The 12,695-nt window shown below is 40.3% G+C and overlaps 1 protein-coding gene across 1 annotated transcript in view; it reads left to right on the top strand.

The window, feature by feature from the left end:
- The window catches only part of stx12 (syntaxin 12), a 30,100-nt gene extending 18,019 nt beyond the window's left edge, over window positions 1-12,081 (top strand). Inside the window, exons 6-10 of the mRNA XM_060847128.1 lie at window positions 1,581-1,633; window positions 3,263-3,368; window positions 3,818-3,890; window positions 7,840-7,922; window positions 10,051-12,081. Of these exons, the coding sequence (XP_060703111.1) occupies window positions 1,581-1,633; window positions 3,263-3,368; window positions 3,818-3,890; window positions 7,840-7,922; window positions 10,051-10,143 (408 nt within the window). The 3' untranslated portion in view covers window positions 10,144-12,081. The remainder of the gene's footprint in view (window positions 1-1,580; window positions 1,634-3,262; window positions 3,369-3,817; window positions 3,891-7,839; window positions 7,923-10,050) is intronic.
- Window positions 12,082-12,695: the final 614 nt, after the last annotated feature.

The raw sequence follows: 12,695 nt of genomic DNA, 5'->3' as shown, positions 1-12,695 counted from the left end.
GTGTTGGATGGTGAAGAAGGTTCGATAAGTCTTCTGCTTAATATTTGTCAGCTGGGTTTGGTCAGTACATAGTAATCAACGCAAGGTTTTCTTGCCTACATTTGACCTGATACAATTGAGAATTTGTGGGGTCCAAAGTTAATGAAGAGGTCTCTCCGTGCACTTCACTCCTGATTACGTACCACTGTTCTGCCACCTCTGAAGTCCAGGGATGATGATCGTGTTGCCTGGGACTTGTATTCATGAATATGAATATGTCATGCTGTTGCCTGATTTAGCCTGTGAGACAACCATGCCAATTTTGGCGCTAGCCCCCAGATGTTACTAATTCGCAAAGTCGACAGTTGAGTTTGCCATTGTAGTTTCTAGTACCTACATCAATGCCAGGTGGTCATTCCAGTTTTGAGATGTACACTAGTTCCCTGTGCTGTTTAGACCATAAGACATAGGAGTGGAAGTAAGGCCATTTGGCCCATCGAGTCCACTCCGCCATTCAATCATGGCTGATGGGCTTTTCAACTCCACTTACCAGCATTCTCCCCGTAGCCCTTAGATTCTTGTTGTCTCGAGGAATTATCAATCTCTGCCTTGAAGACATTTAGCGTCCTGGCCTCCACTGCATCCTTTGACAATGAATTCCACAGGCCCACCACTCTCTGGCTGAAGAAATGTCTCCGCATTTCTGTTCTGAATTGACCCCCTCTAATTCTAAGGCTGTGTCCACGGGTCCTAGTCTCCTCGCCTAAAGAAAACAATTTCCTAGCGTCCACCCTTTCCAAGCCATGTATTATCTTGTACGTCTCTATTAAGTCTCCCCTTAATCTTCTAAACTCAAATGAATACAATCCCAGGATCCTCAGCCGTTCCTCATATGTTAGACCTACCATTCCAGGGATCATCTGTGTGAATCTCCATTGGACATGTTCCAGTGCCAGTATGTCCTTCCTGAGGTGTGGGGACCAAAACTGGACACAGTACTCCAAATGGGGCCTAACCAGAGCTTTATAAAGTCTCAGTAGCACATCTCTGCTTTTATATTCCAACCCTCTTGAGATAAGTGACAACATTGCATTCGCTTTCTTAATCACGGACTCAACCTGCATGTTTACCTTTAGAGAATCCTCGACTAGAACTCCCAGATCCCTTTGTACTTTGGCTTTATGAATTTTCTCACCATTTAGACAGTAGTCTATGCTTTTATTCTTTTTGCCAAAGTGCAAGACCTCGCATTTGCTCACGTTGAATTCCATCAGCCATTTCCTGGACCACTCTCCCAAACTGTCTAGATCCTTCTGCAGCCTCCCCACTTCCTCAGTACTACCTGCCTGTCCACCTAACTTCGTATCATTTGCAAACTTCGCTAGAATGCCCCCAGTCCCCTCATCCAAATCATTAATATATAATGCGAACAGCTGTGGCCCCAACACTGAACCCTGCGGGACACCGCTCGTCACCGGCTGTCCAAGACAATTCTAGTCAAGCTCTGAATATGTTTCTTCTTTGTCCTTTCTGCCCCAATCTCTTCAAATACTCAAGATAGTAGTGCAACAATTTTGTTATTAAAATGTTTCTATTTCCAGAGTGGTTTCAGTGATGATGAGGCCAAAGAGGAACCACTTGTATCATTTGAAAGGTACTGTAATTAAAACAATATATTATCATTTGGGAATTTGGATTTTAAAGCAGAGGTATGGCTTTGGGTTTTAGTCCTGCAATGGTGTCTTTCTTTCAAAAGAAGTCAGTCATTTTTGAACCACATTGGAATATCCTTGCCAAGAACACGTGTCTAAAATTGAATGGTTGGAGTAACTACCTGGAAAATTCATTGATTTTTTTTTTAAATGTCTAACTCCTATGACGTGGCCTCTGACCAGTCTTTCTACAATTGGGTTTTGTTTGAGAAGAATAGTTTAATACCAGCAAAAGAATTTAGTTTGTGCAGTCCAGGCTAATGAAGCTAGGAAGAAATCTTTAAAGCTATTCTAGCAGTTTAAATTCACAGGAGTTTTTTTGGTTCATTTGGAAAAGCAAGTGTAATCTTGTATTCGCGCACCAGTGGGAGAGATGATGCCCGAGAGAATCCTGTTTGGTGAATGTATGTAAAGGTTGGAACCCATTCAGTTAAATAATTTTTAAAAGTTAGGATAGGACTAATAATCCATGGATTGAGTGACAATGAAGGATATTGCTGAAAATGGGGTTTATAATCTTTCTAAATTGCTTTTTATACATTTTGTTATAAACCACTTTTCCATCAAAGAATTGCAGTAACAAACCTGCAAAAAATGAAATTTAATTCATCAAGCCAGGTTTCATACTACTTAAACAAGTCAAATAGTAATAACTACAACCATAATAGTACCAAATGCAGCTATCAGAAAAACTCCTTGAACATTCTGTGATGGGAGCTGGATACTGAAATAAAGGGTTTTTTTTCACTTCTGGGATTCAGTTATAAATCTACCTCCTTTGGTTTTGGTTATTCATGAGAAGTGGCAAGCATTTATTGCCCAATCCTAATTGCCCAGTGAGCAGTTGAGTCAATCCTATTCCTGTGGATCTGGAGTCACATGTAGGCCAGACTGGGTAAGGATGGCAGATTTCCGTCCCTAAAAGACATGTTTTTTTTCGGCAATTGACAATGATTTCATAGTCGTCATTAGTCTTAATTCTGGATTTTTATTGAATTTGCCATGACAGGGTTTGAACCAAAGTTAATAGTCTACCAATAATGCTGGAAAATCTCAGCAGGTCTGGCAGCATCTGACGTTTCGAGTCTAACTGACCCTTTGTCAAAGCTTTGTTAAAGGGTCAGTTAGACTCGAAACGTCAGCTCTTTTCTCTCCTTACAGATGCTGCCAGACCTGCTGAGATTTTCCAGCATTTTCTCTTTTGGTTTCAGATTCCAGCATCCGCAGTAATTTGCTTTTATTTTAGTCTAGCAATAATGCCTCCCATTGAACAAAGATTACCTCCCTCTGACTGTGGGTTTAGTGCATAAACGAACCTTTGGCCATCTCATCCAGAATCTTAACCAGGTAGATGCTGTGACTCATAAGGTAGGAAAAGTGCCTGATGTTTGCAATAAGGAGAAGATTCTTTCACGTGTTTTAGATTTTGAGGTATGAATCAAAAATAGGGTTAAATATTGGGAGCTTCAAATTCCCTCATTCTGTAGCGCTGCTATCCCTCTGGTAGACACACATTTGTCATAAAAGCACATTTTAAAAGTTGTGCTAAATTAAAGATTTTATTCTCTTAGTAATGAAGACTGGAATCAGACACAAGCTCAATCTCAAGAGGTTGCAATAACTGAAGAAGACCTGGAACTCATCAAGGAACGAGAGACAGCAATCCGACAGCTTGAGGTTTGGTTTTAATTTGTCTATTTGAATATATTTAAGTAATATGTCTTTGGAGTTTGTGGGATATAAGGGTATCACAAGTAGAGTAGTGCAAATGCGGTTAATTATCAGTTTGTTTGCCGATTGTCATCTTTTGGTATTCTTGCATTTAAATCATAATTCTAATTCAAAAATGTATTAAATTCGGGGTGGGAGGCAGAGATAGCTGTGAAAATTTAATTTGTTGCTTCAATCATTTCACTGTGTTTTATTTGATCTGGTGTCTTTTGAGTTCTTCCCACCCCATGCATTATACGTGATATACAAGTTCACCAGTAGTAGAAATGGCCCCTGTAGGGTGAATTAAAACACCCAGAATAATTTTTAAGTTGTACCTGTTATAAGTTGTTGACATCTCATGTGATAAGACTTTCATCTTATCATAGTTCAAACTTCTTTCTTCTCTTGTCCAGGCTAACATCTTGGATGTCAACCAGATTTTTAAAGACTTGGCAATGATGATCCATGATCAAGGAGATATGATTGGTAAATTATTACTCTTAGATACTTGCCCTTTTGTATGACCTTTTGTGTTCATCAGGTTAAAAAATACTGATGCTGGAAATTGTAATTTCCCTATATTAGCATCATGGGCACCCTGGTCAGCTGTGGCACTCTGTGATAAATAGAATACATTACAATTCAGGACAGCACAGCAGCTGACCCTTCGACCACCAAGCCTGCGCTGATTCCTATCCTTATTTAGACCCATGCTTAATTGCCCACGTGCATTTTCTGTTCCTTTGTTTGCCTCCCATTCATGTCTATCAAGATAGGCCTTAAAGATTGCTAATGTGCCTGCTTCCACCACTATAGTGGGCTGTGCATTCCAGGAACCCACCTTCTGTGAAAAGTTTCATCTGCATTTCTCCCCTAAATTTCCCCCCCTCTCTTTTTTTGAACCTGTGCTGTCTTGTAATTGACCTTTTACCGTTTTGCCCTCCCTCACTTTTGGAAAAAGCATCTAGCCATGCATCCTATCTATGCCTCTCCTAATTTTGTAGACCTCTATCACATCACTGTCCCAGCCTCCAACTTTCCAGTGAAAAAAATCCAAGTTTACCCAACCTCTCCTGATAACTGAAACCAGGCAACATCATGATAAACCTTCTCCGCATCCTCTCCAAAGAATCCATGACCTTCTCGTAGTATGGTGACCAGAGCTCCACACAATATTTCTAATATGACCTAACTAAAGTTTGGTAAAGCTGTTACATAAGTTGTCAACTTTTATATGCAATACCCTGGTTGATGAAGGCAAGCATGCTCTATGCTGCCTTGCCCACCTTATCTACCTGTGGACCTGTATCCCTGGCTCTCTCTGTATGTCATTGCTCCCAAGGGTTCTGACATTTATTATATAATTCATACCTGAATTTAATCTTCCAAAATGCATCACCTCGCATTTGTCCAGATTACACTCCACCTGCCATTTCACTGGCAAATTCTGCAATCTATATATATCCCGCTATATCCTTTGACAATCCTCCTCACTATCTGCAGCTTCTCCAATTTTGGTGTCATCCACAAATCCTCTAATCCGATCATCTATGGTTCCTCCAGACCATTATTTATATATGATCTCAGCACTGATTCCTGAGGAACGCTACTGTTTGCTGATCTCCATTCCGAAAAGCAACTTTTCACCGCTACTCTGCCGTCTACGACCAGTTTTGTATCCATCGAGCCAGCTCACCCAGATACCGTGAGACTCTACCACCTTTTCCAGCCTGCATGATATACTTTATCAAATGCCTTAGTCTGTGTAGACAACCACTGCCCTTCCCTCATTAATCATTCTTGACATCTCAAAAAACTCAATCAAATTGGTGTAATGTGGTTTCCCCAGCACCAACCTATGCTGCCTATCACAAACAAGTCAATTTGTTTCCAAATGTAAATAAATCCTGTGTCTCATTACCTTCAACAATTTCCCTGTCACTGAAATCTGGCTCAGTGGCCTGTTATTACATGGATTATCTCTATTTACCTTCTTAAACAAAAGAACAAAATTGGTTATTCTTCAACCCTCTGGAAGCTTGCTTGAGGCCAAAGAGAATGCAAAGATATCTAAGTCCCCAGCTATTTCCTCACTTGCTTCCCACAATATCCAGGGATAGATCCTCTGTGGCCCTGGGAACTTGTCTATCTTATTTCAAGACACCCAACATTACTACTTTTCTGTTTTTTTGACCTGCTCAAGAGTGTTCACACACTTTTTACTAACGTCAGTATCCATCATGTACCATTCCTTTGAATACTGATGTAAAGTACTCATTAAGGATCTCGCACATTTCCTCTACCTTCACACAATCTCCCCACTTCATCCTTGTGTAGGCCACTCTTTCCTTAGCTACCCTCTTGCTCCTCCTATATGTGTAAAATGCCTTGGGATTTTCCTTTGCCCTGCTGACTAATGATATCTCATAGCCCTATTTCGTCCTCCCTAACTCCTTGATTAGATTACTTACACTGTGGAAACAGGCCCTTTGGCCCAACAAGTCCACACCGACCCGCCGAAGCGCAACCCACCCATATCCCTACATATACCCCTTACCTAACACTACGGGCAATTTAGCATGGCCAATTCACCTGACCCGCACATCTTTGGACTGTGGGAGGAAACCGGAGCACCCGGAGGAAACCCATGCAGACATGGGGAGAACGTGCAAACTCCACACAGTCAGTTGCCTGAGTCGGGAATTGAACCCAGGTCCCTGGCGCTGTGAGGCAGCAGTGCTAACCACTGTGCCACCGTGCCACCCTCTGAAAAAAAGCAAGAGAATCAACTCAGAGCAGAAAAGACCAGATGCACCTCAAAACTCAAACAAAGGAAAGGACTTGTTTGAATTGCTTTGTACTTTCTGAATATTCAAGGACTTAGTTTCTTTTTAGTTGCTTAGACATTAGGCATGGGCGGCACGGTGGCACAGTGGTTAGCACTGCTGCCTCACAGCGCCGGAGACCCGGGTTCAATTCCCGACTCAGGCGACTGACTGTGTGGAGTTTGCACGTTCTCCCCGTGTCAGCGTGGGTTTCCTCCGGGTGCTCCGGTTTCCTCCCACAGTCCAAAGATGTGCGGGTTAGGTGAATTGACCATGCTAAATTGCCCATAGTGTTAGGTAAGGGGTAAATGTAGGGGTATGGGTGGGTTTCGCTTCGGCGGGTCGGTGTGGACTTGTTGGGCCGAAGGGCCTGTTTCCACACTGTAAATCTAATCTAATCTAAAAATTAGATTAGATTAGATTACTTAGTGTGGAAACAGGCCCTTCGGCCCAACTAGTCCACACCGACCCGCTGAAGCGCAACCCACCCATACCCCTACATTTACCCCTTACCTAACACTACGGCCAATTTAGCATGGCCAATTCACCTGACCTGCACATCTTTGGACTATGGGAGGAAACTGGATCACCCGGAGGAAACCCACCCAGGCACGGGGAGAACGTGCAAACTCCACACAGTCAGTCGCCTGAGGCGGGAAATGAACCCGGGTCTCTGGCGCTGTGAGGTAGCGGTGCTAACCACTGTGCCATCGTGCCGCCCCAAAGTCTAAGTATGCTTCCTTTTTTTTGACTAAGCTGATAAGTTCCCCTGCCATGCAAGGTTTCTGAATCCTGCCTTTCCTAACCTTCAGTTTCACAGGAACATACCTGCCCTGCACTCTGATCATCTGATCTTTAAAAGACTCCGGCATGTCAAATGTTGATTTACCCTCAAACAGCTGCTCCCACATTCTCCAATTGTTATAATTTAGTTATAAATGGCCTCCCTCCACTGCCACCCACCACCACCACCACCACCACCACCAAAGATGAACAACTTCATCCAAGGTCCACTCATGTCCTTGTACATAATTCCACAACTTTTCATAAGATTATGGTCAATAGCCAAAATACTCCCCTAGCTGGGCTCATTTCCCAATACCAAGTCCATTTCGCTCCCTCCTTTGTTGGACTATCCACATACTGTTTCAAAAAAATTCTCTTGGCGCACTTAACAAATTACTTCCCATTCAACCCCCGGCACTAAGAGTCCCAGTCAATATGAGAGAAGTTAAAAAGACTCCATAATTCTGCTTTTCATTCTTGGAACCATTCTCGTGAACCACCTCTGACCATGCTCCAGGGCCAATATATCCTTCCTGAAATACATGGTCCTATCTCAGTCATTTTACTCATTGAATGTCTGGTTGTTTGTATTTAACAAATTTAACTGACTGCTATCACATTCTTTTCTGTGGCTGCAGTCATAGTTCACCATCAGCTGTTAATCCTTTTTGGATGTCCCCTGATCTCAAATAGATCTGCCACATCTCCACTGTTTAATATGCCTGTACAAAACTGTTATTTATTTTGTACCAAACAGTTTCCCTTTAGTTTGTATTAAAGGTTGAAAGTTTCTATTTAAAACAGTACTGTGCTACTTCCTGCAGATAGCATCGAAGCTAATGTGGAGAGTGCAGAAGTACATGTTGAACAAGGAACCCACCAGTTGCAGAGGGCAGCTTATTACCAGGTAAGATTGCACATTCTGACGACTTACTGGAAATAGCAGATTTCCTGACCATTACATTCTCAAACCATTTACTTCTGTTCTTGGGTTTTTAGAATCATAATTTTGTTGCTTGGCCCCTCATTTGTGCCAGCACTGCTAGAACAGTTCAAAGCAAAGTGTTGCTGTTTTCAGCCTCTCCTTGTTTTCCATTCCAATGTGTTCAGGCCCAATTAACTCCGCCTCTCACCATAAGACAGTAACTCCATCCGTGGTATTGCCCAGTGAACCTTCTCTGAACTGCTTCCAGTGCCACTATGTTATATTAGATAAGGAGCCCAAAATTATATTCCAGCTGTGGTCTTACCAGTGCCTTATAGTTTTAGCAAAGCGTCCTTACTTTTATACTTCATTCGCTTTGAAATAAAGGCTACCATTCCATTTTTCTTCCTTTATTGTCCACTGAACTTGGATGCTTGCCTTTTTTTTGTGATTCGTGGACGAGGAACCCCACATCCCTCTCAAGTAGCTTTCTGCAGTTTTTCAGCTTTTCTCCATTTAAATAATATTCACTTCTTCTCTATTCGTACTTCAAATGCATAACCACCCATTTCCTCACATTAAATTCCATCTGATTTTTTTTTTTGTCCCCTCATTTAACCTTTCTGTATGCCTCTGCATACTTGTGTCATCCTCACCACTTGCCTTCCCACCTATCTTTTTGTGTCACCAGCAAACTTGGCTATAGTACATTCGTTTTACTCATCCAAGTTATTAACTAAGGCCCCAGCACTGATCCAATTGTATTTCTTCCAATTAACCATTCTTCTTTGCAAGTGTTGGCAACTTTTTCTGGCTGTTCAGCTGTTGGGAAACAGTCCAATCCCGTCCCTTCCAAATCCAGACACATGAAGCATGCTTGCAAATATTAGAAATTGTGGCTGATTTCCACGATTATAATCTAATTGCAATGCCTGACTTCCACAGACTAATGTGCAAACTCTAAACAGGTTAGACATTGAACCTGAATCTGCAACCTTTGTTTCAGGTTTACCTTTTATTAAGTCTTTTTCTAATTCTCAAACTTGGGAAATTTCTCAAGTTTACAACAAATGTATGAATCAAATGCTAGAATCATTCAGCAGGTCAGACAACATCTTGGGGGAAGAGAAGCAGCTAACTTTTAAGATCAATGGCCTGCTGCTGAAACCTTTGTCTTTGTTACCTCTAAACTTGATTATCCTAATGATCATCTTGCTGGCCTTCCACATTTCACCTGTGTCAGTGTGCAATCGCCAAAATCCCAGCAGTTATCAGTCAATCATCATGTAACCGGTACATTCTCCAATGGCAACACCTCTAACAATGAGTCCACTTAGTGACTAAGTTGCTTCACCTTTTTACTTTGGTCGTTCGTACAAATTGTCCTGATGAATACAAGATTAAAAAGCTTGGAAATGTCTTTTTTTTGGCAATACTCAAATGTATTTGCTTTATATTCTGTATCCTTCAACCTCCTCTCCAACATTGAAGATCTTTTGTTTTTTTGAACTTGATCCTTCAATGAAATGGTGCAGGGAATCTGTGTTAAATTAAAGGGAGCTGGTGACTCCTTTTTCTGCTATGTCCTTGACAGTTGTTGCTCCACACAATAAATAGTAAATTTATTGACTTGTTCAAGAATTGTGACCATTTTGAAAGGCCTGCTTTCACATTGTACGGGTTATATGTAATGATGATTTTGCCTGAAATCAATAATCATTTTAACTTCATTTTCCAGTATATTGAGCACTCATTTGCTTCTATGAATTGTGTTGGTTTAGTAAAGTCCTACCTTTCCAGTAAAGGAAAACAGATCAGTGAGCATAAATTACTCGTTCCACTTCCAAGCGAACATTAATTCACAATGCTTCCCCTGGAATTAGCCAGTTTCTTTTGAAGGGGTGTCATGCTATGTAGTAAAAGACAATATTATTAAATTCCCTTGTTTGAGGCTTAGCATATGAAGTGAGTTTCTTGTATGCAATTCTTCCACGATACGTAGATGTGCTTTCTGCTGATGGCTGCATTGTATGGAAGGTATTCCTTTGCCAGTAAAACATGCCTTGCATTATGGAGTGTGAATGACATTGTGATACTTTTGTATTTTCAGAAAAAGTCCCGCAAGAAGTTGTGTATTCTGATTATAGTTCTTGCAGTGGTTGGTGTCGTGTTGGGCCTTGTTATTTGGTTGGCATCCAGATAGAGCGTCTATAGAAAATCCTGCACATCTCCTCTCAATGGGGAAAAATGGGATCTGTACACCAACAGAAGTCAATGGACAGTTATATTTTTTCTGCCAGTTCAGAGGGTGTGTAACTTGTATGTTGTGAATTTCATGAAACGAGACCCAACACCTAGAAAGTGATTGCATTATTTATTTTGTGCACAATAATGTAATATTTACCCTTTGTTTCCTTATGTTTGTTCGCAGGAGTTAAAAGAAAATGATACTTGCTTAACAGAAATAAGTCTATAAAGTTATGTCATCAAATGTATTTTGTAATGATGTGCACATGGCTTGGATTTTCAATGTCACTCACTGCATTTTACACTTTATCAATTTGCAAATCAAAAAACTAGTATCACTGCTCTCCTCTGCATCTGGCTAAAGACGACTATGGTATAATTTATTTATTCAACATATTTTGCCTTGTATTTAAACAAAAGTAGACACTGCATAAGATGAGTTAATGGCAATGGAAGGTGATCTTTTTGGCATCTATCATAATCAGACTCTGTTATGGTAGATTTTGCAGTGATCTAATGTTTGTTGGCAATTCTAACATCACTGCTTCCTGTACAGTGATTTAAAAGCAGAAACTGGAACCCCTACTGTCACGAAACTGTTCCTGTCAAATAGATTTGAATTGATTACCAGTTTTTTTTTAATTCTTAGTTTCTCTAGCATAATCAGATGTACATTGCAAACCATCACATGGATATCAGTCTTCCAGTTTTTCAAAATACTTTGTTTCAAGCATTTTACATTTTAGTTTTCCAATGGTAGAATTCACGATCAAACCAAAGGGCTCATAATGAAGAAAATTGAATGAGGTGAAACTAGTTGCTCTAAGGATAATAGAACACCCAGGACTGTCTTGTCGCTTGTTTATAAAACATTAGTATTTTAATAATTCTTTCAGTGTTATTGCTTAATTTCAATTCATGCAACAGAAATTGAGGGAGTGAGAAATCCATTCCAACACCCTTAAACTTCCTTTCACTTGTCTACAAAGCTATGTATCTGTCGTCTTGATACCAGCACATAGTCTGTAGTTGTTTTAAGAACACATTTAAATGGTGTTCTTGATTGAACCTGCTAATTTCTGTCCATGAAGTAGCTTAGTTGGAACCACGGAGCATAAACTGTCATCTCTATCAGAGCTTTGATTAGGATGGCGTATGCTCGTAGGGCAAGCTGGAGTTATTTAATGTAGGTGGCTTTGTTACTTGGGATATATATTGGCTTGTGAACATTGGTCTAATAGAATAAAGTGTCAAAATGATGATTTCTGGATTTGAAGTCCTTTTGCACTCTGCTGAGATTTTACTTATCCACTTGCAATCACAAATACATGTATATACATTATGTTTCAACCTTGAGGGACCATGCAAGTCAGTTAACCAGATCACTCAAACTCTCTAAAAATCAATAGAGCCAATCTCTGGAAATGAAGTAGAAGTTGTCAGATAATTTTCATCTTCAGGACAAGAGGGGAGCAAGAATAAATCTCTCCAGAATAAGAGAACTTGGAGAAACAAACAAAAATTGGTGTCCTTTTAGAGCTGCTTTTGCCTTGCCTAATCAATCATGAACATTTCCCAATGTGAAAATAGCACCTCCAGGTATAACGAAATAACATTTTTGGGAGCTTTTCTGAATGAAGTTTAAAATTGGAGATAAATCCTTGATCCTCTTTGCACCCACCTGTTTTGCAGAATGCAAACAAATGGCCAACATTTCCATCTGCTTTCCATGTTTTTGTGGCCATGTTTAGTAGAAACTTGAAACTTAAATGTCAACTCTAAGCCATTCCATTCTCTCTACTTTTATCTTATATCAGATATATATCACATAGCAGTTTAAAAAACAATGTTGGCATTCTGTTATAAAGAAATGTCCTCCACCTTGATTGTGTGATACATGTACATATTTGTATTTGGTTTATAAAATCTGAGTAAAGTGTTGTTTTACCTAACCTGCCCAGTGTGCTGTGTACCTGTCTGATTTTTTTCCATTATTTATTTGAAGAGTTGGCTCTTCCCCATGAGGCAAATTCCAAAATTGGATATTGTGCCAAACTGGGATGTTATCACAGCCATTGCAAGCTCCAAGTAGTGTCAATCTATCTCCAGCTGATTGCAAATCATGTCTTTCATGTGGCTAGAACTCTGGAACGTTTTCACTTTGGCACACATTGTCAAGTAGCTTCTTTCAATGTGAAAACATAAGAGTTGATTTCTAAGGATGATTCTCAAACTGTCCTGTGTCTTGATAGTGAAAGACATTAGATGAGACCTTCCCCCATTTCCTGTGAACCCAGATAAGGAATCTTTCGGGGTATGTGCCAAAAGTAAATACTACAATTTGAAATTGTCTTAGGCTTAACTCTGCTCTTTCATTAAATTGTCTGTGATTGCTGTAGTACATAAATGGAAGAAAGCTGCAACACAAAGGGACTTTGGATACTTGTCCATGAAACATAAGCTAACACATGGGTGCAGCAGGTAATCAGGAAGGCTAATAGATGTGTT

This window comes from Hemiscyllium ocellatum, chromosome 30, assembly GCF_020745735.1.
Source record: "Hemiscyllium ocellatum isolate sHemOce1 chromosome 30, sHemOce1.pat.X.cur, whole genome shotgun sequence".
Taxonomy (NCBI): Eukaryota; Metazoa; Chordata; class Chondrichthyes; order Orectolobiformes; family Hemiscylliidae; genus Hemiscyllium; species Hemiscyllium ocellatum.
The sequence above is the reverse complement of the archived record's forward strand: the minus strand, read 5'-3'. Positions and strand labels throughout refer to the sequence as shown.